This window comes from Rattus rattus, chromosome 11, assembly GCF_011064425.1.
Source record: "Rattus rattus isolate New Zealand chromosome 11, Rrattus_CSIRO_v1, whole genome shotgun sequence".
Lineage (NCBI taxonomy): Eukaryota > Metazoa > Chordata > Mammalia > Rodentia > Muridae > Rattus > Rattus rattus.
Window position 1 is genome coordinate 68435756 of NC_046164.1, and position 26747 is coordinate 68462502.

At 42.9% G+C, this 26747-nt stretch overlaps 1 protein-coding gene and 1 non-coding gene across 4 annotated transcripts in view; one reads left to right on the top strand and one right to left on the bottom strand.

Moving 5' to 3' along the window:
• The first annotated feature begins 1508 nt into the window (after positions 1-1508).
• Kiaa0232 (KIAA0232 ortholog) overlaps positions 1509-26747 on the top strand; it is a 65738-nt gene continuing 40499 nt past the window's right edge. Inside the window, exons 1-2 of one of the 3 annotated variants that reach the window (XM_032916947.1) lie at positions 1509-1656; positions 23742-24236. In XM_032916947.1, coding sequence (XP_032772838.1) covers positions 24006-24236 — 231 coding nt within the window. In that variant the 5' untranslated portion in view covers positions 1509-1656; positions 23742-24005. The remainder of the gene's footprint in view (positions 1657-23741; positions 24237-26747) is intronic. The other 2 variants (XM_032916945.1, XM_032916946.1) reach the window with 2 other exon arrangements.
• Positions 25201-25330, bottom strand: LOC116912994. Its single transcript, XR_004389557.1, has one exon. It is a non-coding gene; the product is annotated as a small nucleolar RNA SNORA17 (small nucleolar RNA).

Genomic DNA, 26747 nt, shown 5'->3' on the forward strand with positions numbered 1-26747 from the left:
TGTTACCCTCTGGACCTCCACAACCAGTCAAGGAGTACATACACACAGAAAATAGTCAACGGTATAGCTACAAAGTGGCTGTGTTACCTTTCCTTTCAGACATTTGCGATACTTTGTTACCCTTTTGAAACTTCTTACTATCACTAGGCCTTTACATAAGGTACAGACTAGGAGACTGTAATGTTATGAATGTACCCAAAAAAATGTGTGCAAATTCTCCATATTTGGGGAAACGTTTCACTGGTTTGTGCAACCCTGACCTCTGAGGGCCTGAAGATCCTGACACCATTTGTCCCCACCTTTGCTCCCAGATGGCCCTGGATTTTCCACTCTCTCCCATGTTATGGGAGTTCTCCTGGCTGCGCTAGCACAGGTAACCAAAAGATGTGTACTAAATACAACTGTGGTTTGTGAGTCACCTGAAATGAACCCCGAGGCAACAAAACAGGGAGCAAACTGAGGAAGGGTAAGAATTGGCTGAAGAAAAAGATCTCCAGACAACAGAGCCAAGGGCCTTGGGCTCAAATTCTGCCTCCACCCAGCAGCCATCCACCCAGCAGCCTGTTCAGAGTCTCTCTTCTTACCAGTGAAATGGGCCAAAAAGGCTTTACCTTGGGTTTCTCTGAGAGAGTGAAAAGATGTTTGCACTTGGAAACAGTATGGATTCAATGAAACGACAGTTCTTTTAGGCTCCTGACCTTGGCTTGCATACAGAGTCCAGCCTACCTCAGCAGAAAAGTACTTTCAGTTCTCTCCTCCTCCCAGAAGCCTGAGCTGAGCCTGAGTTTCAGGCTCTGAATCCAAGAGCAGGGCCTGGTGCCTGGCGGTGCTCAATAAGTTTGATGAACTGTATGCAGGTCACTCCCCTTCCGGACCTGTTCTTGCCTTTGTATAGAAAGGCACATTTCAGGTTTTTCCTTCCTGGTACTTCTGACATCTACATCTGCTTTTCTAGAAGAGCCTAGGAGTCACATTTAGGGAAGGTGAGTAGGTGGGAAGAGGCTTTTGACTAAAAGGTTAGTGCACATTTTTGGCTCCCACTTCCGAATCTTCCAGAAGGTCTTTTATTTTTTGCCTACTTAATAATAACATAAAAAAGCCATGTCACTTTTTTTTTAATTGAAGTCTTTATGTTAAGCCGCCCACTCCAGCCATCCCAGGACGTGGCGAAGAGGGAAGAGGGGGCGCGGACAGGTGTAACGTGGGGGTGCATGTTGGAAGGGTTCGCCAAAGCCCGGCCCGAGTGCCCCAGCGGAGGTCACCGACCCTGGCGCCCTCTCTCAGGACCTGGTGAAGCTTCAAAGTCTCAGATCCCCAGGCCGGCCTTGCGGTGTCAGGATCTTCAGCACCCCAGAACCCAGACCTGTGTGCCTGCTACTCCCCCACCCACACCACGAGGGCGGAGCCCCGGCGCGCTGATGTAATCCCGGCGCCTGGGCGGAAGGATACGGAACCCGGCGTTGGCTGGCCGGGCGCTGAGGCTGTTGCCAGGTAACGCAGCGGAGCGGCTGCTGCGCGCCGCCTCCCGCCCTCCGCCGCCTGGCGCTGGGGCCGCCGCCGCTTTACGTAAGGCGCAGGCCAGGGCCGCCCGGCGCTCGGCAGCCGCCTGCAGCCCTCGGAGCGCAAGGAGAGGCGCCCACCCGGTAGCCTTGGCAGGTAGGCGGGGTGCCGGGAGCGGAGCCGCGGCGGGGGGCTGGCCCGAGGGATGTCCGACTCGGGGACCCCGCGGGCGGCGTGCGATGAGTGCGCACAATGGGCCGCGGCGGGCTGAGGCGGCCCGGCCTGAGGACAGCGGCCGAGCCTCGCCCCGCGCCCTCAGCTTTGTCCTTCGGCGGTCGGGGGCGGGCGCGGCTCGGTGAGTGGCGGGCACGCGGGCCTATGGCGCGGGGTCCGAGAAGGTGACGGCCGGGGGCAGAAGTGACAGGCCTTGGAGTCGCCGGCCTGCGCGCGGCACCGCCCGGACCCTCGCGGCCCGGCTTCCGGCCGGTGTCCCTGGAGCTCCCGGCGTCCACCGCTTGGCCAGGGCTGAGCGCGCTGCGTAGAGGACAGGACGAGCAATGGGGAGCAGACCCCCAAACCTGGCAACCCCTCCCTTCAGTGTTTGCCCTTCTGTAGACAAACCTTAAAGGTTTAACCAAGAAAAGTGAGATGGAGATAAGCTGGGGAGGGGGACATGCGACTCTGGAATCATTTACTAAATAGGGTTCTTGGTTCTCATCTGCATCGTAGACTTTGCCTCGTTGCCCAAGTAACTGACAATGCATTTTGCATTTCTGGCTCTTGACTTGCTAAGGAAACGGTAGGAGAGGATTGCTGAGGAGCTGGGGACGAGCAGTTTGGATAACAGGTGATGCCATGGAAAAGACAGTGCAATGAAAACCCCACTCAGGATTTCTGCCAACAGTATAGGACCCGTTGCATGACACTTTGTCGGGTTTAGAGGCTTCAGATTTAAAAGAAAGGGGAAAAAAAAAATCTGTCACTCTGCATTCTGAAGGTCAAATATTCGCCCGCAGATATTTTGGGCTGAACCATTCTTAACTAGGTCTCAGGATCTTTACGACAAAAACCATTCTGGAACTGTGCATTTGAAATACCCACGGAGGCTTCTTGAAGTTAATATTTATTATTGTAGATTTAGTTGCTACTCTTGCCGAATGATGTACTTTTAAAATGTGTTCTCGCACAAGTTCATTCATATATCTATATAATGTACCTTTATCATACTTCCCCACTATCTTCTCTTATCCAAACATCGAATTGTAATTATGTATGTATTTATGTGTGTGTTTGGGTGCATGTATATTTATGTGTGGAGGCCAGTGATCAATATCAGGTGTTTTTTTAGAATTGTTTTAAAAATATTTATTTAATGTGTATTGGTATTTTACCTGCATGTATATCTGTGTAGGGGTGTCAGATCCCCTGGAACTGGAGTTACAGACAGTTGTGAGCCACTGTGCAATTGCTGGGAATTGAACCCTGGGTCCTGTGGAAGACCGTCCAGTGCTCTTAATCACTGAGCCATCTCTCAAGCCCTAAGGTGTCATTTTTGAGATAGGATAGACTTGGCTGGCCAAAAACTTTAGAGGTATGACTGCCTCTGACTTTGAAATGCTGGGATTTGAGTCAGGGTCTCTCACTGAACTTGGAGCTCACCAATTCAGCAAGGTTTGCTGGCCAGCAAGCTTCAGGGATCCTCCCATCGCTGGGATTCCACAAATGCTTAATCATTTAAAAAGTAATTAGGGCTGGGGATGTAGCCCAGATGAAGCTCAGTATTAAATTCTCAAAATGTAAAATAAAATAGGGCTTCAAGTTGAGTGTAACAGATTTTTTATGAGCCTATTTTCACTAAGAAAGTGCTGCCTTGGCCAGTGAGATATCAAGAGGAGAGTTTTGTTCTTATTTAGTGTCATAGAGATACGTGTATTGTTCTTTGAACAGAAGGGTAAATATTTTTAACATGGCAACATTTTACAAGGCAAATCTGTTTAAAGGATGGTTGGTGTATTTGATATACAATTTATGAACATTAAAAAAAGAAACTTAATGGTGTTTTCGCTTGTTCCCATTTGTTATGTAGCTTCCTCTGTGCCTGGTTTTATACCAGGCTCTTTAAAGGCATTGGGCTTGCTATTCCTCTTGTGTGGAAATGCACCAAGCCTGAGCTTTGCCCCTGGTTTTGCATCATTTGACTTGGAGCAGTTAATGGCCTCTGAGCTAGTTTTGTCATCTGTGAAATGGGAAGAATGGTGATAACCTGTCTTGCAGGATAGATAGGCAGAGAGGGAGGATGTGAAGTAATTTCATCCTTACTCAAGCTCTTAAAATGCTGTTAGTGGTGATAGTTCAAGTCCTCACATTCCCCTGCCGGTGGGAAGCAGTCAGTTGTCTTCAGGCCACTGTTGCTTTCTCTCTGCCTGGCTTCCAGGATTCTCTTTCCCAAACACATGGCAGTCTCTAGTCCTGTGGGCTTCTAAGCACCTGTGATTTGGAGCTTAGAATGCAGTTGTAATAACACAGTGTTGGAGGTCCCTTGCGGTGCAGCACTGTCATCCTATACTGGCCACCTCCTTTCCACATTATCTTGCTAAGACTGATGCTACTCTGAGCGTGCAAGCAGTTTCAGACGTTCTTGATTTATACTCTTTCTTCCGATCTGAGTGTACCTCACTTCTGCTTCTCTAGTTCTAAAATTTCTTATAAGATACTGTATCCTCTCTGGAGCTTTGGGAAGTCCTTCAGAATGAATTCCTCCTTGCTGTAGCCTTGTGGCTGGATGACATGCTTTTTCTTAAAATGTTTCTTTTGTGGAAATTAAATATAAAATATTATTGCTTTCAAGAAGACTACTTATTAACCCATTAGTACTGGATTGGAAAGGCCTGAGTTATATTCCAGTCCCTCTCTTGCTTCCTGGGTCACCATGGGCAAGCTTGTTATATCTCTTGACCTTCAGTCTTTCTGTGAAACAAGAAATCTCATGTCTTGCTTTGCAGTGAGCTGGGTTCTAGGGATTGAACTCAGGTTTCCAGGCTTGCTTGATGAGTGCCTTTATCCACAGAGCCATCTTGCTGGCTCTGGGGGCTGTTTCAAGTACCAGATTTTTTTTTTTTTTTTTAAGATTTATTTATTCTCTATAAGTACACCGTAGCTGTCTTCAGACACACCAGAAGAGGGCGCCAAATCTCATTACAGATGGTTGTGAGCCACCATCTGGTTGCTGGGATTTGAACTCAGGACCTCTAGAAGAGCAGTCAGTGCTCTTAACCTTTGAACCTCCAGCTCCAGATTTTTTTTAAAGCAAGATTTATTTTTATTTATATGCATGTATATGCATATTCTTCCCTTGGATACCAGAAGATGATATTTGATTTCTTTGGAGTCATAGTTACAGGCCATCGTGATCTGCCTGACTTGGGAGCTGGGCACTGTACTCTAGTCCTCCGGAAGAGCAGTAAGTATAATTACTTAACTGCTGAGCCGAAGTATCAGATTTTTACCAGCTCTGTATTTGTGCTTTTGTTGTTCCTGTTCCCCTCCTTTTTTCCTTTTTCTTGTAGTGTTTAGGATTAAACCCGGGGCATCATGTATTCTAGACAAGCACTCTACAAGCTCACTTACATCCCCTGTTCCTCTATGCACTTCTTATCTATCTTCCTTGAACGCTTTCCTCCCTGGTTCCACTGCTCTACCCTCTGAAACTATGGTCTCTAGGAAAGAATGCATTTACTCTCTTCCCTTGACTAAGAGGCAGTATCAAAAGGATTAAGAATGGACTCACAAAGCATTGCCGCCACCGGTGCTTATTCTTTTAGTTATGGCTGAAACTGTATGTCTTCTTGTACTTCGTAAGTTAGGCAGCTCCCAGAACACCTGACATAAACAACTTCTGGGAGGGAAGTTCTGTTTGGCTTATGGTTCTGAGATTTTAGTCCATTGTGACAGAGGATAGATATGGTAGCTTGGAGATCTCAACCTAATGGAAGCCAAGAAGCAAAGAAAGACAGACAGACAGGGGGGCAGAGACAGATACCCCAAGGACATGCCTCCAGTGACCTACTTCTTTCTGTTAAGTCTCACCTTCTGATGTTTTCAGCACCTTCAAAAATATTTCCCTCAGCTGGAGATCAAATGTTCAAATAAGCCCAAGGGGCACATTTCAGATTTATAACATTCCACCCTGAGCCCCAAAATGTATTTATATATTTACTCTATCTCAAGAGTCCCCAATGTATTACATTTCAACATTGCTCAAAAGTCCAAAGTCTCTTCTAAGACTTGAGGCAGTCTCTCAGCTATGAGTCCCTGTAAAATGAAAGAGAAAGTCACACACACACAAGGACACAGAGTAAACATTTCCATTCTAAAAAGTGGAATGGAATAGCCGGTAAGGAGTGTATGGACTGAAGCAAGATCAAAATCCAACAGGGCAAACTTTAAAGCTCATTGCTCCGTGCCTGTCTTCAGAAGTGTGTTGTAAGCTCCATTGGGTTTGGACAGCCTGCTGTTTGGCTTTGCTGTTTGCATGCAGCCCATGTGAACTTTCTTGGGTTGACTCCACTCAATGATGGTTTGGACTGTCATAGTGCAGGGACCCTAATCTCATTACACATTTCTTGACCTCTTAGGCTTTTCTTTGAAATCTGAGGGGAAACCTCTGTGGCTTTACTTTGCTCACCTGCTAACCCAGCATCACTTGGAAGTGCAAAGATTTGCTGCCAGCTACAGTAGTAGCCTGGCTCCCTGAGACCATAGCTACAGCAGCCTCCAGAGCATCTGGAGAAAGATGTATTCTAAATTAGTTTATGCTTTACTCTCCTTGAGCCTGTGATGTGTGGGGTTTGGCCAGCGCTTAAGATGCCCTGGAGACACCTTTTGTCTTGATGATAATCCTCAGCTCTTTAATTCTTCAGTAGTGACTTTTTTTGGTCCCAACTTTTCTGTTGCAAGTTTTTCAGTCTTTGTTGCTTTTTTTCTCATTATAAATGTTAAGAGCTGTTAGTAAACCTCATTCCTTTGGGATTTCCAGTGGGTCACTCATAAACTCAGCCTGTCGTGGAGTTTAGTGTCTTAGTAAATGGATAAAACTTAGATACCTTCTTTATTATAATGTAACATGTACAGTTTCTAGTCCAGTTTTCAGCGGTCTTGGCTGTCTGAAACCTGTCTTTAATGTCCCCATTCTTAGTGGGTTTTGGTCTTCTGAGCTCCCGCCAAAATTGTCCATTAAGTTCTACTGACAGCACTCTTGGCTTTGGCTTGTTTTTCTAAAGTCTTTCATATTCCTGCTGTAAGACTCGGTCCAATGGCTTCTGACCCACACCAGCAGCAGACAGCAATGACCTCACTTTTCTGGGGCCAATTTTCTGTATTAGACTTTCATCTGACATGTGCAACTTAAGTGGGAGAAAAGTTTGTGTTGATTTGTGGTTTCAGTACCCTCATGGTGGAAGACATGTGGTGGAGCAAATTATCTCATCTCCTGATAGCCAGGAAAAGAAAAGGGGAGAGGAGGAGAGGAGGTGGGTGATGAGAGATGGACAGATAAGGTATCCCTAAGTATATCAAAATGACCTACTTCCTCCAGCTAAACCTGAGATTTCCAGCACTTCCCAGTAAAGTGCCACTAACCCGCAGAGCCGGCGGGGGACATTGCAGATTGAAGCCACTGCACCTTACACCTTAGCTTGAATTGCTGGTCATCTCATGACTGTCTAGTTCCTGATTTGTCCTTTCCATCCATCAAGCTATTGGAATCTTGAAGACTTCACTGAAATATTCTTTGTACTTCTGTAACCCGATTTTCAGAATTGACTCTTTGCTCTCTAATACATTTTTTCCAACTTAATTATTATAATTTGTTTTATGTGCATGTTTGAATTTGTATGTATCACATGTGTGCAGCTGCTTATGGAGAGCAAAAAGGGCATCAGATTTACTGGAACTGGAGTTACAGGGAGTTGCAAGCTGCTCAGTAGGTGTGCTGGGAACTATACCTGGATTGTCTTCTTCTTTTTTTATTATTGTATTTTTTTAAATTTACATTTCAAATGTTACTCCCTTTCCCAGTTTCCCAGACATAAGCCCCCTATCCCATCCCCCATACCTGGATCTTCTATAAGAGTAGTAAGTGCTCTTAATTGCTGATCCATCCCTAGTCTAGTTGCTCAAGTTGTTTTGTTATTGTTGTAGTTTGCTTATGACATTTTAGGTTTTGCATGGAGGCATCTCCTAGATCTTTTTTTTTTTTTTTTTTTTTTTTAATTCTTTTTTTTCAGAGCTGGGGACCAAACCCAGGGCATTGCGCTTGCTAGGCAAGTGCTCTACCACTGAGCTAAATCCCCAACCCCTCATCTCCTAGATCTTAATGTCTTTAGGGAAGAGGGGATACTCCTATTTGATGATTCCTCCTACTATGCAGTATAATGTTTTTGCACAGTATTTATTCATTAGATATTTAACTGAATTAACTCAGAATCACTTGGTAATCTGATTTCAGAAGGACTGGGCTTGGGTCAAAGTAGCTTTCTGGGAGAGCACTGTGACTCAGTGCAGGGCCCAGTATAAAGCAGATGTGTCAGTAAGGGGCAGCTTTCAGCTTGTTTGAGCAGGTGTAGAAAACACTAGAGCTTGGTGCCTTAGTTACTTAGGTGTTGCTGTTACCACAGTACCTGGTGGAAACATGGATTCATAGGATTTTAGTTCCTCTAGGGTCAGCATGTGTGCACACTTCACTTCATGGAGGCAGGAGCATATGGTGGAGGCTGTTCATATCACAGCAAACTAGCAAGTGGAAAGCCAGACAGGAAATGGACAGGGATAACATAATCCCAAAGTCACTCCTGCCCTGATGACCTTCTTTCAAGTAGTCCCAATAGCGAGGGGCCAGACATTCAGAACATGAGCCAGTGGTGGGTAGTTCATACTCAGTTCCTAACATTGGCTTTTAGTGCTCTGAGATTCATGGCCATCTCATATGCACAATGCATTTAGTTCAAATTCAACTTAACAGTTTTGACATTGTTTAAAAGTCTGGTGCCAAGTAGTCAGCCACAGGTAACATACAGACTGAACAGGTTGTATTTATATATCTAGAAAAAATACATGAATTTGTTTATGAATGTATATGTGTAAAAACAAGACAAAATGTAAAGGAAAAAAAGTCATGAATTTGAGAGACAAGAAGGGAGTGCCTGGGAAGGTTTGAAGGGAGGAAGGAGAAGGGGAGAAATGATACAATTATACTGTAATTTCCAAAAGAAGTTATAAAAATGTCTGATATCTCTATGAGATTCAAGTAGTCTCTTAGTTGTTAGTGCTTCCTTTTGTGATGATTAATCTTCATTGTTGATTAGATTTAGAATTACTTAGGAAACTAAGGTCTGGACATAATCTGTGAGAATGTTTTCACAGAGGTTTAATTGAGGAGGAAAGACCCACCCAGAATATGGGTGGTCCATCCCACAGGTGAGGTCTAGGACTGGATGAAAAAGAAAGCAAGCTGAGCACCATCGATCATCGATTAGTTTCCTGCCTGCAGACAGCATGCGGCTAGCCATCCACCTTATACTGCTGCCCTGCTTTCCCTGTCAGCATGGACTGGGTCCTCATACTGAGCCAAGTGAATCCTTCAAGATGCTTTTGTCAGATATTTTGTTACAGCAATGAGAAAAGTACAGGTGCCTTGTAACATGAATGTAAAATTTCACAAATGAAATTACACACTTTTATGTACAATGACATAATAAATCATTCTAAAAGGGAGGAAACAGAATGGAGAAATAGCAAGGAAGGGTGGACCACAGCAAAGTTGAAACTTAGTTGGCAAACAGTAAGTCCTGCCATTCCTAGGCCAGGTGGTGATGTGATCTGAGCTTCAGTGGCCCAGGTAGCTCTGTTTTGTGACCTTGCTATCCCACTCCACATGATCCTTCTTTTGTTCTGGTTCCGTTTAGTATCTTTCTTCGACAGATGTTCCATGCTTCTGGCGTCTCCAATATCTTGATGTCTCTGTTGTGACTTAGGCTTCCTCCTCACAAATTTTATGCATAGTTACTCAAGGAATCTAACTTTGTTACACATTGTCTGGGCTTCCCAACAAATCTGAGTAGAAGCAAGCCTCGATATCTCTGTAACTGTACCCTTCTGCATACCTGCAAAACCAGTATCCATCATGTGGCTTGCCTCCAATTCAGTCAGTCACAGGTTTATTTGGAGCACATCCATAGATGGCTTTTGAGTGCTTGGTTGGCTGGACCTAGGAAAATAACCCTCTAACTTCCATCAAAGGAAAGCCTTTCACTGGAATTTATAGTTTTGTTCCCATGCACCCTGTTTGTGATGGTTTATATATGCTTGGTCCAGGGAATGGCACTATTAGGAGGTGTGGCCCTATTGGAGTTGGTGTGTCACTGAGGGCATGGACTTAAGACCCTCACCCTAACTGCTTGGAAGTCAGTCTTCCACTAGCAGCCTTCAGAAGAAGATGTAGAACTCTCAGCTCCTTCTGTACCAGGTCTGCCTAGTTGCTGCCATGTTCCAGCCTTGATGATGATGGACAACCTCTGAACCTATAAGCCAGCCCCAATTAAATGTTGTCCTTTATAAGATTTGCCTTGGTCATGGTGTCTGTTCACAGCTGTAAAACCCTAACTAAGCCACTGTCATAGGTGAGTTTGGTCAGTTTCCCACTGTCTAATGACAGGCCTTATGGCTTCCAGTCTCTTTAATAGAAATACACTTTTCTTGGGGTTTTTGTTTTGTTTTGTTTTTGTATTTTGAGACAGGGTTTCTCTGTGTAATCCTGGCTGTCCTGGAACTCACTCTGTAGATCAAACTGGCCTCAAATTCACAGGAACTTCCTCCTCTGCCTCTCTAGGTGCTAGGATATGCTACCACAGCCATACACCTTTTTTCTACAGCTTTCAACTCATGCCACCAGCTGGGAACCAAACAGTTTAAATAGGAATCTGCAAAGGATATACCAGGTTCAAATCATACTTTTGAGTTGGTTGATTGTTTAGATTTGTTTTGTTTTTGAGACAGGGTCTCTCTGGGTAGCTCTGACTGTCCTGGAACTTGGTATGTAGAACAGGCTGGCTTCAAACTCGCCAAGATCTGCCTCCCTCTGCCTTATGAGTGCTGGCATTAAAGGTATGTGTTTACCTTATTATTACAGTGCCCACAGATTTAGTTCTAACACGTGTTTATAAAGTAGAAGTCTTCTCTCTAGCTGTACCTATATTTCCTTTTTTTAAAGATTTATTTATTTATTTTATTTATATGAGTATACTGTCACTGTCTTCAGACACACCAGAAGAGGGCATCAGATCCCATTACAGATGGTTGTGAGCTACTATGTGGTTGCTGAGATTTGAACTCAGGACCTCTGGAAGAGCAGTCAGTGTTCTTAACCACTGTGCCATCTCTCCATCCCCCTGTACTTACATTTCTTATTTGGCTTAGGGAAGAACTGGAGTGGGCTTTTGTTCACAGTCAATATGGAATCTTAAACTATCTTGAAAATAAGGTTATCTGTAGGTAAGCAGGTTTTTGTATATGGCTTAGGAAGTTTAGTGGGAAATCAGAGTTGTTTGAATTACCTGTTGTTTTTATAACTTTAATCTTCCAGAATGTATTTGGAGTGGCTTTTGAGATCTTTAATTCTTCTTCCTGTTGCAAAGCATTGTCCATACCATTCTGTCTCTTGTCAGTATCACCCCACCCTCACCCCAGCATTGGCTTGGGAGCAGATAAGTGAGGAATTACATTCGAATGTTGACACTTTAAATATTGATGATGCCATTTATGTGCCATACTAATTAAGTCTTCAAAAGTTGTACCTGTTGGATCCAGTATAACACGGAGCTTCTTCCCTAGAGGAGCATATTAATGGGAATTTCTTTTATTGGCTATTTTGTGATTATTGCTTTTCTTAATCATTGGAATTTGTGTATTACTAATAGCTTAAAACCTGTTCCAGAGATTTGGGATTGATAGTGTTATTTCAGAAGATGAACGTGTATTGCTAGTGTCTGAGTTACAAATAAAGGCGTTAGGGCAGTGAATACAGAATGCTTGATGATCTTCTCTGTGCGTGCATGCTTCTAGCCTGAGTAGTGAATGAATGAATTCTAAGAACTTGGGGTGGGGGCGCTGAGCGAGGGCATGAGGTGTGGCCAGGTAAGTATTTAACATGAGCTGACAGTCGGTTCTATGGTATGTAAAATACATGAGGGTAAATGAGTTAAAAGAACTATGCCACAGTGCACTTCAGGTGTGTGTGTGTGTGTGTGTGTGTGTGTGTGTGTGTGTGTGTGTGTGTACACATGAACATGTTAGAGGTATGTAGTTGGGATGAAGGTATTTAACTGAGTAGGGGGGAATTTGTTTTGCTCTCACCCTGGAGTCTGTTTCACACTCAGCTGTGTTTACTAAAGTACCTTTGAAGTAACAGCCAATGCGTTTCTATTTCAGAGTTGAGTTCAACTGCGTCTTTTGGGGGGATAAGATGGGGGGTGCTTCTCCACATGTGTCCCCAGACTTGGGCTTTTCCTGCCTCATCCTTCCAGGTTGCTACAATTCCAGGCATGCTGCTGTACCTGTCTATATTTTTGTTGCCATCTTTTGTTAGAGTCTGAAGAAATGCTAGGAAAAGCTAAAGTTGAAGTTCACTTTGTTAAAGGGTTTTGTATGTGTGTGTTAACCAGTTTCTTTATTGTTTTTATGAAGTATCTAAGGTAGCCTTTTTGCAAATAAAAGAGATTTAATTGGCTCACAATTTTTGGAGATTCAAAATTAAGGTAGGTAGTCCCATTGATGAGAGTGTTTCATATATTGCCATATGGTGGAGAGGGATGGCTGGTGACTGAGGTTTCCACTGCAGTGTCGTTTTCCATGATGTAGTTTTGGGTGTAAGTAGTTGTTAGAAAGCTTACTTCTTGTTGTTGTTGTTTTAATAAAAGATTTGCTATTTTACTTGAGTGTGTGTATCTTTGTATTTGTAACACATGTGCAGGTGCCCAGCCCATAAGCTGGAATTACAGGTAATTGAGCTGCCTGATGTTCTTACCGGGTACTGGACTGGGCCCTCCGGAAGATTAGCAATCTTTCTCAACTGCTAAGTCATCTCTCCAGCCCATAAAACTTATTCTTATTTGGGGGTTGGAGAGATGACTCAGTGGTTAAGAGCACTAACTGCTCTCCCAGAGGTCCTGAGTTCAAATCCCAGCAACCACATGGTGGCTCACAGCCATCTGTAATGATATCTGACGCCCTCTTCTGGTGTGTCTGAAGACAGCAACAGTGTTACTTATATATAATAAATAAAAAAAAAAACTTTTTAAAAAACCGTATTCTTTATTTTAATTTTTTTCATGTGAATGAATGTTTTGCCTGCATATATGTAGGCTTAGTATGTTTTACATTTCACAGCTGTAGAAGTTTTATGCCTAGGTACTTTAACAGGATACAGTTTCACACTGAAAATTATATGTACTTTATGAGATAATATTATTTGATACAATGTTTTTAACTTTAGCTGAGTAAGTTTTATGGAGGAACATCCATGGCTGAGAAAACAGAAAGATAACAGGTCCCTATGAAGCAATGCAAGACTGGTTTCACAGTGTGTCCTGGGGAAAAAAACAAAAAAGCCCAAACAAACCAAACCAAAACAAAACAAAAAAAACAGTGCTACCTTTGCTGTGAACCAGGAATAACCAAACGAATTAATTTGATTGACAGCTGTCAGTTAACTGCAACCCTGTTTTGTAGCATTGACCAGTCAATTGCACAGCAAGAATTGCTTGTCTGGTCACTCCAGTAGCAAGAAAATAGCTCTCTAGTCTCTTACCTCCAGCAGGCAGGCTGCTGGTAGGTCTGGCAGGTGTCCTGATCCTGTCCTTCCTTGTCCTGCATTGTTGGTGTCCTGGACACTTGTCCTTTTCTGCTCTGGTGTGAAGGGTAAATGCTTTTACATACCTGCCAATCTCTTCTAAGGTTTCATGCTTTACAGTTACAGACATTCCAAAAACTTTTTTGTTTGTTTCTAGGTAAACTTGTTTAGAAAAAAAATTTTTTGAGACAAAGTTTCACTCTAGCTCTGGCTGGCTTGGAACGCACTATGTAGATGAGGCTGGCTTTGAACTCACAAAGATCTGCCTGCCTCTGCCTCCTGAGTCCTGGGATTAAAGGCATGTACCTAAATGTATTTTTCAGAGTAAAATTTTAATCTCTCCTAATTCAAGTTTTAAGTTTATAAAATTTAGTTTAATTTTCCAATAGTCATTTCATATTTTTAAAATTAAAGACAATTTAATTTTTTATTAAAAAGTTAGTGTATGTGAATGTGTGTGTTATGTATACATGTGTTGGTGCCTGACTTGGTGTGTGTGAGGAGGTGAGAGAGAGGGGTGGTCAGAGGGTGATTTTGTGAAGTTGGCTCTCTCATCTCCATCTGGACTCTAGGATTGAACTCAGGCTTCTAGGCTTGTGAGGCAGGCACCTTTACCTTCTCACCCACCCAAAAATCTTTTAGGATTCTGTCTCACTGAACTTTGCCTTTGCCTTGGAATTTTGGTTGGTAGCTGTGACTTTCTGCACGGACACAGTTGTCTATCTCAGTTATATACATTCCCCTTCCCTTTGAATGTCATCTTTTACTTAAGGTTTTAATTCTGTAAACTGTTGAGTGTGAGGTTTGCCCCTGCTGGAGAAAGGGAACATTTTTTAAATGGCATATAAACTATGATTTTGCAGTCCTACTGAGGTACTCAGCGTTTAGCACATCTAAGTGAAATGAGCATCTACACTGGTCATTAGAGAAGGTGCACAGGTTTTCTTCCGTATGTAGCTTTCAAACCAGAGACATTAGTAGATACCCATCCAAGCTTTAGAAGTGCTTCTAAAACACTCCTCTTCCTCCTCTTCCTTGTGCTCTTCTTCCTCTTTCCTTCCTTCCTTCTTCATGGATATTTTTTAGCTGGGCGTGGTCATACTTGCCTTTAATCACAGTGCCTGCAGAGTCGGGCAGATCTCTGTGAACAGTTTGAGGCCAGCTTGGTCTACACAGTGAGTTCCAGGACATCCTGGCCTACATGGCGAAACCCTATCTGTCTAGACAAACAAACAAACCAATCCTTTTATTTATTCATTGACAATTTTATACAGTGTGTTTTTATTATGACCACCCCAATTCTCTGCCTTCTTTCTAACACCTCCTAAAGCAGTCCATTCTCCACTTCCCTTCTTTTCCTTTTGTTTATTTTTGCATCCCACTGAATCCAGTAGTGCTGCTTGCTGAGTGTTGCCTGGGTGCGAAGGCTCTTGTCCTTATGCAGGACACTGTAGCTACAGTGAGCTCTTGAGTGCAGTCCATTTCCTGTCACAGCATCTCCTCATCCTCTGGCTCCTACATTCCTTCCAGCCTCTCCTCCTCTTCCATGGTATTCCCTGAGCCTTGGGAGGGGGAAATAGATACAACTGTCTCGTTAGGGCTGAGCATTTAGCAATCACTCTCAGCACTTTGACCAGATATGAGTCTCTGCATTAACTGCTGTCCAGTGCAGAGAGAAGCTTCCCTAGCCACCATCCCTATCCTGAATGTAAAGATTAAGCCGGCCTACTCTAGGTTTCCATTTTACAAGGTATTTACTAATTATCACATAGTAGTGTAAGAACAGTCCTGTGGTATAAAAAGAATTTAATTATCATTGAGGCGTCTATGCTTACTTGTATAGATCATCAGTTTGTTTCAGCTACTTGGCTAGTAAAAATGGAGCTTCTTAGTCTGTATGCAGCTCTTCTCGTTGGCATAGAAAGAATGTGGCCACATACTAGGTGGCAGGTTGTTGTTGTTGTTGTTGTTTTTAACTGTATTATCTTAAAAAGAAGCTTTATTCATTTCCTAAGACTTAACATGTTTCTACAGTAGGGCAGAAAACTAGGTCTAGAAAACTGTGCATTTTTGTTTAGTTTTCAGATACATAGAGGAAGCAAGCCAACAGGATCAGCTGTTAGAGCCCTTTGCTGTTTCCAGTGTTCATTTTGGTTTGGGTTGTAGATTTCCTCCAGAGTCTTCTTTTGGTTATACATAGGCTTTAGAGGCTGGGGCCTTCTATAAAGAATGAGAATTGTCAGCTTTCAATTGTGTGCCAAGGTCAGGAATAGTAAGCAAGATTTGTTTACCAGTGTGAAACTGCTTCATGTATGGGTACACTTCATGCCTTCCAGGCACAGAGTGTGTTTAGGTTGGAGGTAGCAAGGCTTGTTTACAAGTGGGGTAACTACATCATGTAGTAGACTTCATGCTTTCTAAGCAGACACTGATTAGAATTCCCAGCCACTCCCACCAAAAAACCCCTAAAAAAACAGTTTCTGAAAGCCAGAGTCTTAGAGTCTAAGATATTCTTGCCTTTAATCTCTTCTATGTCCTTTCCTTCTCTTCCTCCATCTCCATTTATTTATATTTCAAAAGTACATTTATTTGTGTGTACGTATGTTTTTGTAGGCATGCATATGGAGGATAACTCTCAGCTTCCACAATGTGAGTCCTAGAGATTGAACTCAGGTCATCATAAGGCTTGGTGCCTTTACCGTCTGAGCCAACTCCCCATCCACCATTCATCTATTTGTGTGAAAGTCAGTTGCAAGTAATGTAGACCTTTGAGAGCCAGGTGTGTTAACAAGCAGTGCACTCTCTGTGATGAGGAAGGACCAGTTAAACACAGAGTGGGGGCATATACTGCAGAGGCAACCCCTTAGATATATGAGAGTGGCATATTCAAGAGTAAAACTGAAGTCTACTAGTAGAGTTTGAAAAATAGTGAGGGGAAAAACCTGGCGGCTCTTGTCTTTGTGTTCCCAGTGCTGTGCACAGTGCCCGGCAGTAGGGAGCCTGTGTTTCGTGTGGGGTGGTAAAAGGTGAGTTAAAAGCCTGGGCGACATGTCTTATTTCCCTATTGGTAGACACACAGTGTAACCATAGGTGTTTTCCCACATGCTACTACATTGTTATTTCCCAAACCTCTCTTTGAGAGTTTATTCTCTTGTTTTTGGATTAGGAAAGCATTAGTTCACCACAGTCTTGATCACCCGCTAAGGCCTAAGCATTCTGCTCAGTAGGACATAGAGTGTCAGTATCCACTGAAAACCTTGCAGCCTCGTTTATGAAGAAATCTACCCTAGAAGCTAGAAGTATCTGAAAGGATGTCCTAGACTCCAAGTGCCTATGATATGCCTATGAGGATGGTGACTGTGCTGGCAGAGATGCTGGCCTGCGGGAGTTATGGAGGCAGTAGACTCCCATTGCTGGTGACAGGAGCATTTCAACAGCACTCAGGCCGTTTGAAACCTTTCTAAGAGTAATTACCTTTCTCTTTTACAAATCACTTTTCTTTTACAGTTTTAATTCATTTGTGCTACTAAAACTTCCACTGGGGTTGGGGATTTAGCTCAGTGGTAGAGCGCCTGCCTAGCAAGCACAAGGCCCTGGGTTCGGTCCCCAGCTCCGAAAAAAAGAAAAAAGAGAGAGAAAAAAAAAAAACCAAAAAAAAAACTTCCCCTGTTTAACTAGAATGCTAATGTTTTTAAAAGATTTATTTTTTTATTATATATAAGTACACTGTAGCTGTCTTCAGATACACCAGAAGAGGGCATCGGATCTCTTTACAGATGGCTGTGAGCCACCATGTGGTTGCTGGGAATTGAACTCATGACCTCTGGAAGAGCAGTCGGGTGCTTTTAACCGCTGAGCCATCTCTCCAGCCCTAGAATGCTAATTTTTAACAATGTTATTTTCTTTTTTTATAATATTCTCTTATATTGCTCTTTGAAGTCATCGTGGCTGGTGACAACCATTACAACAGTGGTTTTCAGCCTTCCTAATGCAGTGACTCTTCAAATAGTTTCTCATGTGTGGTGACCCCAGCCATAAGTTATTTACTTCATAACTGTATGTAGTTTTGCTACTGGTATTAATTGTAGTGCAAATATCTGATATGCAGGATATCTGAAATGCAACTCCTGTGAAAGGGTCATTTTCCCCTTCAAAGAGGTCACAACCCACAGGTTGAGAGCTGCTGTATTAAAGTGTGGCTAGGAGGCTTGCTTAGCTGATTAACTATGAGCAACTCACATCCAAGAAAAAACTTTCAAGGCATCGGGACATACTTTGGCACAGACATTGATATCTTCCATCCCTGGGTTAGTTGGGTTCTAGATGCTGACCATTTTGTCACACTTGGTAATGATGTCCTTCAGCATCCTCGCCAAAGCTAGATGAATATGTGGCACCATCTGAATTAAGACATTAAAATTTAGGGGGTTGTGTCTGTGCAACATTGTATACCTCCCTATCTTAGCTGAACCCCCTTTCCTGGTTACATTATCAGTGAGCTTCATTTGTTTTACTGTTCCATGCAGTCTGACCTTGTCATTGAACCAACCACAAGTACATTGAGCCAGAGTATAATTTGACCTGTTGGAATTCAGTCCTGTGAAGCGCAGTTTGCACCTTGTCTTCACAGGGAGGGGCTTGTTAGCTCAAAATGGTTGTTTGCAGGAATGAGACAAAGCCAGTGTCCAGTAGAACCCATGCAGTGCGAATGCCCCATATTCTCATGATAATCATCATCTGTATGCAGTGTCTGGACACTTGATAGAAAGACTGGCCTTTTTGTTGTATTTGACACGTCTCAGCCCACGTTGGCCTCAAACTTCCAGGTCACTAGAATTCTAACATATGCTGCCATACTCAGCTCAAGAAGCTGATTTTAACCTGGCAGTGCAGTGGCTTTCTAGCACAGTGTGGTGACAGTGCTGCTGGGAAGGAGGCAAGTATCTGCATGCTGTGTTTAAGAAGCTATTTGTAGGCTCCTATTTAAGAAACTCTTTGAAACTTACAAAATGTAAATAAGGTAAAGGAGCAGAAAGGACCAAGTGTGCTGGTGCCAGAGTAGCCAGGTTCTCATAGTTGTCTTTTATCCCCTGCTGCTCTGAATGGCTTCACAGGAACAGAAGCGGGTCTAGGAAAAGTTCAGATGTTGTCTGTGTTATCATGCCATAAAGGTGCTGTGATTGGGAGATGGCTCAGGTCATCACGTGTTTGCTATGCAAGCAGGAAAACTGTTGTTTGGTTCTCAGCATTTCACGTTAAAATGACAAACAAACAAACAATCTGAATGTGGAGGCTGAATATAAGTCACCAGTTAGAGCAGAGGACCTGAGATCAATTCCCTACGCCCATATAATTGCTCACAACCGCTGTAACTCCAGTTCTAGGAGATTTAACCCTCGTCTGGTCCCTATAGACCCTAGACATGCATGTGGTTCAGAGACATACATGGAAGCAAAGCACTCATTCACATGGAACTAAAGAAAAAATAAAAAGGGTGTGGTGTTACACCCTTTTATCTCAGTGCTGGGGAGAAGAGGGGTGAATCACTGGTGCTTATTACTTATTAGTCTAGGTTAGTGAGCCAGGCCAGTGAGATACAAGTGTTTAGAAAAATAGGTGCATACCATGTGAGGAGGAACAGCACCAAGCTTCTCCTGGCCTCCACACTCATGCATACATACCCTATCTACTGTCCACACGAATGCACACTGCTTTGTGAAGTAATGTTCATGTGTTGATGACACTAAAGTATACGCATTCCAAACGGGAAATAATCTTCTTACTTCAGTTAAGTGGAGATATGACCCCTAAATTTTAACTGACAAGGGAGTGTCTACTGAAGATGGAAATCTGTGTGTGTGTGTGTGTGTGTGTGTGTGTGTGTGTGTGTGTGCGCGCGCGCGCGCGCATGTGCGTATGCATATATATATATTTTTTTTTTCTACAAGCTTACAGGTTTGTACCAACATACCTGTTTTAAGTGGTGGTGGTGTTTTTGAGATAAGGTCATACCCACATAACAGCAAGTTGACCTAGAACTTGACATCCCCCTACAACGTGGGGAAAGCGGGGTTACAAGCATACACCATTATACTTGGCCCTTTGTTTGTTTTTAATTTAGTTATTTTAGAAGCTATTTAATTTTTTTAAATTGAAAAAAATGATTACACATTTGTTTGTGTGCATGCATGGGTGCATATGCATGTGTGCCATGGCATGCATGTGGAGGTGAGAGAGTTGGCAGGAGTCAGTTCCCTTCACTTACCATGTGGGTTTGAGGGATGACATTTAGGTTTCCAGGCTTGTACCACAAGTGCCTTTGCCTGCCAAGACCTCTCACTGGCCCCTGAAGATAATTAACGAGGTGGCAGTGGTGCGCACCTCTAGTCCTAGTACTGGGGAGGCAGAGGCAGGTGGATGTCTGAGTTGGAAGCCAGCCTGGCCTACTGAGTGAGTTCCAGGACAGCTAGGGCTACACAGAAGAATTCAAAAACAAACCCAAAAAAGATATTTAATGAACTAGATAGAGCTGTAGCTGCATCTGTGGCTGTCTTTGTGTCTTTAAGTGGATCCACATTTGTTGCTGGAATACTTTTTAAGAGTTATTTATTTATTTTATTTATATGAGCACACTGTTACTGCCTTCAGACACACCAAAGAGGGCATCGGATCCCATTACAGATGGTCACTAAGAATTGAACTCAGGACCTCTGGGAGAGTAGTCAGTGCTCTTAGCCACCGAGTCATCTCTCCAGCCTTCTGTGCTGGAGTACTTTTACGTCTGCCTAAAAGACTTTTCATATTTCCTGTAGGGCAGGTTTGCTGGGAATAAGTTCAACTTTCACATGTCTGAAAAGTCCACTTCACCTTGTCTTTGAAGGATAGTTTGTGAGTATGGGGTACTAGGTTGACGAGGTGTTTTAAGTCTTACCCGATCAATCCTCTGCTCACTTACACTGTTTCCAGCAAGAACTAGATGCTATCTTTAACTTTGCTTCTATACTTAATGTCTCTGTTTTACTCTGGCTGCTTTAGGATTTTTATGTTGGTTATAGGTTTGAGTTATTTTCTGTGCTGAGCTGTTTTCTTTATTTCATGGGCTTGGAGTTCTTGACTCTCTTGCTCATTTAGTTTCTATCAGTTTTGAAAAAGTGAATATTAATTAAAGTACATAAGCGTATGTGTCAGCTTTCAGTCTATTTAAGTGAATTTATTTTTCTCATTCTTGTCTCCTATTTTGAATAGTTATCAGGCATTGTAAATTTTAATTTCTCAGGTCCTGGTGTTTTTTAATTCCCATAAATATCTTTGGGCTTTGTTCTGAAACCACAGTAAAGTTAACTGAAAACAGTTTGGTTCTTTGGACTCTTGTAAGATTTGTTTGGGGACAGACATGGTTGCTGTACTGGGTTAGGTAGATGGAGACTGGAGGTTCAAGGCCAGGCCATCATGATCTACATGGAGATGCTGTTTTTAGACATTACCCACCACCACCAAAAAAAGAACCAGCAAAAGATTTGTTGGGCGGGACCAGACCAGTATTTACATAATGGCTAATCCTTCCCAAATACAAAGCCCAGACTTCTGGAGTTGTGAGTTTCCCTGGCTTGGCTGGAGGTGCTGTGCTTGCTGCTGTTGGGGGATCAGGTACCAGATTCTTCCTTGCTGTGGGGCCTCTGTGACCACTAGACCCTGCGGAGTAATGACCTGCATGAGGCAAGAAGTGAATCTGACTGAGCATGACTCAGGAGCTGGTGCTGCTTCAGACTTACATAGTTTAACACCAGACGCTTTATTTTAGGCATATTTAAGTACAGTACAATTTGGGGAAAAGTTTTATAGTGTAACACATCCCCTATGCACAAAGAGGCATAATTACATTGAAATTCTTTTCAAAGTACATTTATTTTATGAAGATGATTACTAGATATAGCCTACATGGGTTATCTTAAGGGATTAGGGGAGGCTGTGGTGTGCAGTCAGACAGCATAGAGGTCATTTAGACCATTATGACTTCTGGCCCTGTTTATGGGAGCTTAGGTAAGTCCTGGCCCTACTGATAGCACAGAGGTTAACCTAGGCCAGTGTTTCTCAACCTGTAGGTAACAATATCCTACATACCAGACATTTACATTATGATTCGTAACAGTAGCAAAATTACATTTATGAAGTAGCAAAAAAAAAAAATTTTATAGTTGTGGGTCACCACAACATGAGGATCTGCATTAAAGAGTCACAACATCAGGGACGTTGAGAACCCCTAACTGTAGGCAATTAGCTACGCCCACGCCTTGTCTTCTGGGCAGAAAACAGGTAATACATTTTTTTCCTTTGACAAAACAACCCTGAGTATTTAACATTCCTGGTTTCTCCACTGCTTATCTGTGAGCACAAGGACCTCTGTGCTCCCAGCACTGTGCCTCTCAGTTCCTTGCATGCTCAACCCCATCGGTACTCTGCAGAACACTCCAGGATAGCTCCTTGCAAATCTCTAGTGTGTCTTTGTGCATACCAGGTCTCCCTGTGAGTTCAAGCTGCTGAATTCTCTCTCTCACGCTCTCCTTCAGCTGTTTCAAGGCTCCTCAGTCTGGCTGGTTTTCACTAAGTAACTTGTCAGCTTGATTCAAGTGGCTAGTGTTAATTGCTGGTCTGTCTAATATCTTGCCTGGGAACCAAACATTTATTAAATCATTTATGGAAAATGTTTTAATTTTGAGAGGCAGCTGGAAAATATCAGCCAATGAAAAGTAGAAAATCTTTGCTTTAATTTAGCTACCTTTTACAGTTTAATAAAGGCAAAATATTAGTAAGGATTTTTGTAAGTAGCAAAATACTTAGTAAAACATACTAGTTTGGTTGTACAGTGGCTTTAGAATTGTATTTAATGTGTATACATTTTATTGACACCTAGAGAACTCAGGCATACGTCAGTTGTCCACAGGGTCCACCTTTCACTCAAGACGCTGCTCTGAGACATGCGTAGCGGCCGAAGTTCACGATCTCACTGGGCTGATTAGTGTTGCTTTCTCTGTTTGCATTTCCTAGTAGGCTATATAGCTAGACCCTGCATTTAAAAACAAAACAAACAAACAACAACAACAACAACAAAAACCAACCTCAAACCCAAAAGATAAAGAAGTTTTTTTTTTTTTTTGGTTCTTTTTTTCGGAGCTGGGGACCGAACCCAGGGCCTTGCGCTCCAAGGTAAGCGCTCTAACCACTGAGCTAAATCCCCAGCCCGATAAAGAAGTTTTTTGTTCAATAAACCCAGTATTGGGGGTTGGGGATTTGGCTCAGTGGTAGAGTGCTTGCCTAGGGAAGCGCAAGGCCCTGGGTTCGGTCCCCAGCTCAAAAAAAAAAAGAATTAAAAAAACAAAACAAAACAAAACCCAGTATTGGACATAATGAAAGTGTTTAAAGGAAGAGTGTCACTGATTCAGTAGTCTAGCTAGGAGAGGCCACAGTAGGTCTGACAGTGTAGCCTGTGGCTGTACAGAAGACCTACCATACATACAGCCTTATGAACTGGAAACTTCCAGTCTTACAAACTCCCTGATTACCACCCTCAGTTTTTAGCAATATAAAATAATGATCTGTGAATCTAAATATTTTTTGTTTGTTTTTGCTTTTTGAGACAGGGTTTCTCTGTGTAGCCCTGGCTTGTCCTGAAACTCGCTCTGTAGACCAGGCTGGCTTTGAACTCAGAAATCTGCTGGCCTCTGCCCCACTTGTGGTTAGATTAAAGGTGTGTATCACCACTGCCCAGCGTGAATTTAAATTTAAAGATTGTTTTTACCAGTGTTTTGATGAAACTGCTATTTGTTTCCATTGAATTTAAGTATGAACCTAATGATTTTCTGTAAATGTTTTACCAGTTCAGTCTCTTGAGATACGAAATGAATGTTCATATCATTGGGGACAAGCAGAGAATACCACCTTCTTTGTTCTCATTCCAGATACCAAGTTTTAAATTTTGCAGTGTCACTCAGTTTAAAATGCCAAATACTCCACAGGGAAAACATTGTTCCAAATTACCAGATACATTTTAAAAGGAGGAACACTTTGCTTTAAAAAATCATCCCCACTTGCAGGGCAGTGCTGGTTCACACCTTTAATCCCAGCACTTTGGAGTCAGAGGCCAGAGGATCTCTTGAGTTTGAGGCCAGCCTTGTCTACAGAGTGAGTTCCAGGACAATCAGGGATAACAGAGGACAGGACAGAGAAACCCTGTCTCGAACAGTCAATATAAATAAATAAGTAAATAAATAAATAAAGTAAAAGTCATCCTCATAACTTCGTGTGTATATGTAATGTGTTCCTTTCTTTTTCATCTCTGTAGGTACTGCCAGAGACTGACGTTGCCTCAATGTGAAATGAAAGTTGAAAATTGCATCTCCTTGTGTGTTGCTATCATGGTGTTGATTCACTGGTCATGCCTGAAGAGGGAAATTGTGCTGTAGAGAGCTGACTGCTGCGCGGTCACTGCCTATCCTCCATGTCCAGCTCCTCTCCTTTCTGCAGGAGTGAAATCCTCTCCGGATACCAACAGAACGTCCACTGCAGAAAATGCTTTGCATTTTAAGGATGTCAGCAACCTAAGTTCATGCGCCCTGTCTGTACAGTTGTTGTGGATGGTTTGCCATCTGAAAGCACCTCAAGTTCTTATCCAGGCCCTGTGTCTGTTTCTGACATGTCGCTGCTTCATGCATTGGGCCCAGTGCAAACCTGGCTGGGACAAGAGCTCGAGAAATGTGGCATTGATGCCATGATTTATTCGAGGTATATCCTCAGTCTTCTGCTGCATGACAGCTATGACTACGACCTGCAGGAACAGGTAGGTATTGACGCATTTAAGTATTTTCTGACACTTTATGACTATGTCTGTATCTAGTTACATTCTGTTGTTGTGATAAAATACCTCTACAGAAAGTTAACTTAAGGGAGAGAGTTTATTTGGCTCATAAATCCAGATTATGGTTCATCATGGCTAGGAAGTCACAGCGGTAGGAGCCAGAGAAAACTGATCATGTTGCGCCCAGTCAGAGCAGAGAACAATGAACGCATGCATGGTAGTGCTCAGCTTGCTCTCTCCAGTCCATTCAGTCCAGGGTCTTCCACTCAGGGAATGGCACCACCCATGGTTGACATGGGTCTTCCCACATCAACTCAATCAAGACAGTCCTTCACACATTCTCAGAGATGCCTTAATCTAGACCAGTGCTTCTCAACCTTCTTAATGCTGTGAGCCTTTAATATAATTCATGTTATGATGACCCCCAACCATAAAATTAACTATAATTTTACTACTGCTAAGATTCATAATGTAAGTGTCCGATATTCAGGATATCTGATATGTGACTCCAAAAGGGGTTTCCACCGACAGGTTGAGAACTAATGATCTAGACAATCCCTCACAAGTGTACCTTTAGGCCTGCCTTTTAGGTATCAAGTTGACAGTATTAACTGTATTTGTATATTCTTTTATTTATTTTTGAGGTGGAAAGGCATATATGCCACAGCATTCATGTGAAGATCAGAGGACAACTTGTAGGAGTTGACTCTCTTCCACCTTGTAGATTCCAGGGATTGAACTCAGGTTGTAGGCTTAGCAGCAGACACCTTTGAGGATCATCATCTGTCTCAGGCTCACTCCCCTGGGGCCTGCCATCCCACTTAGTCTCAGGTTTGCTCCTGGCCCTGAGATCCTGGCACTGTACTGGTGGTCATCTCAAGCTAGCTTCCTGTCCTCGCCCCTTGGTGCCAGTCTGAAGAGTATCTGAGGCTCACTTTTTTCAGGGAATGTTAGGCTACTAATCATTCAGATATTCACAGAACATTGAGCATAAACATAGCCTCTGTCCTCTCTGCCACCTACTGATGCCCATGTGACACAGCAGCCACGCACACCTGCAGCACTCTAGGGGAGGAAGAACAAGCTTACACTGACAAGAACCTGGCTTTACCCTTCCAAACTCACACGAAAGCCCTAGAGTACAATAAATGCTCCAGAGGCTCTCTCAGGAGCTCCTGAAGTTTCCACACTTCATCTGCCTGCAACATTCTTGGGTTGGGCACATCTGCGTTTCTCTGGCTCCTAGGTTGTTTATTGCCCTGGCTAGCAATTATGTCAAATAAAGTTTTGCCTCATGTTTTTTATGTTTGTCTTCTGTTTTACTTTGATATCCCAGGATGGCCTTGAACCTGAACTGCTATTCCTGCCTTAGTCTTCCAAGTATTGGGAATACATGTGCCAACATATCAGCTCAAGTAAGGTTCTGAAGGGATTGAAAAGCTCATGATCAGCAGATGTGTTATTTTGGAATCTGCCTTTCAATTTATTGCCATCTTTCTAGAAAATATAAAATAGAGGCAAGTAAAATATTAAACACATAAGAATGGTCTTTCCAGAAATGAGGACATTTCTCATAGATTCTTCAGTTTATGGGAAATGGGTTATATTCAGTAAGACTTCTAACTTCCCATTTCTTACACTTGTTTGTTAGGAGTCTCAGTCTAGAAGATTTAATCAGCAGCAGTACACTCACTAAGTGCTGTGGGTGTCCAGGGTAAAGTGTAGATGTAGCCAAAGGAGAGTGTGTGCACATGGTTCAGAAAGACTTGGTCAAGTGTTCTTTGGTAAGGATCAGAGGAACAGCATGTCCCCACCCAAACTTGATCGTCTTCCCAAGTTCTGATTCATTGCTTACAGACAAACAGCTAAAAGCTGGGGAAAACATATTATGTTGGAGCTATGAAATAGGACCTATATGGAAATGTATGTAGGTGCAGGCAGAGGCCTGTGACATCAGATTAGCTTCCTCAACTACTCTCTACTTTATTTAGCAGGGCTATCAGCTGTGGGCGATGCCAGTCTCGGCTTGCCTAGCAAGCTGGCCTCTGGAGTTCCTTGACCAATGCTAAGATTGCAGCGGCTGCTGTGCCTGCTTAGCTTTTTACATAGGTTGTGGAAATCCAAGCTCTGGTCCTACACTCATACAGCAAATGCTTTATCTACTGAGTATCTCCCCAGTCGCCAAAAATACTTTTCTACTTAGCCATAAGACAGAGAATACCATGGCTTGTAAGAGGTCAAACAAAAAAAAATGACTTTGTTAAATTTATTTTTTATTTATGTGAAGACCCAAGAGAGCATTTTAGATCCTCTGAGCTAGAGGTACAGTTTGTGAGACACTCAATGTGGGTGATGGAATCCAAACTGGGATCCTCTTCAAGAACAGCCAGGGCTCTTAACCATTGTCCTGCAGCTGTCAGCCCCAATGAAGGTGACAGAAACAAATGTGCGTTTAAAATGAAAACTGCCCACTAAGTATATGCAGAATTACCT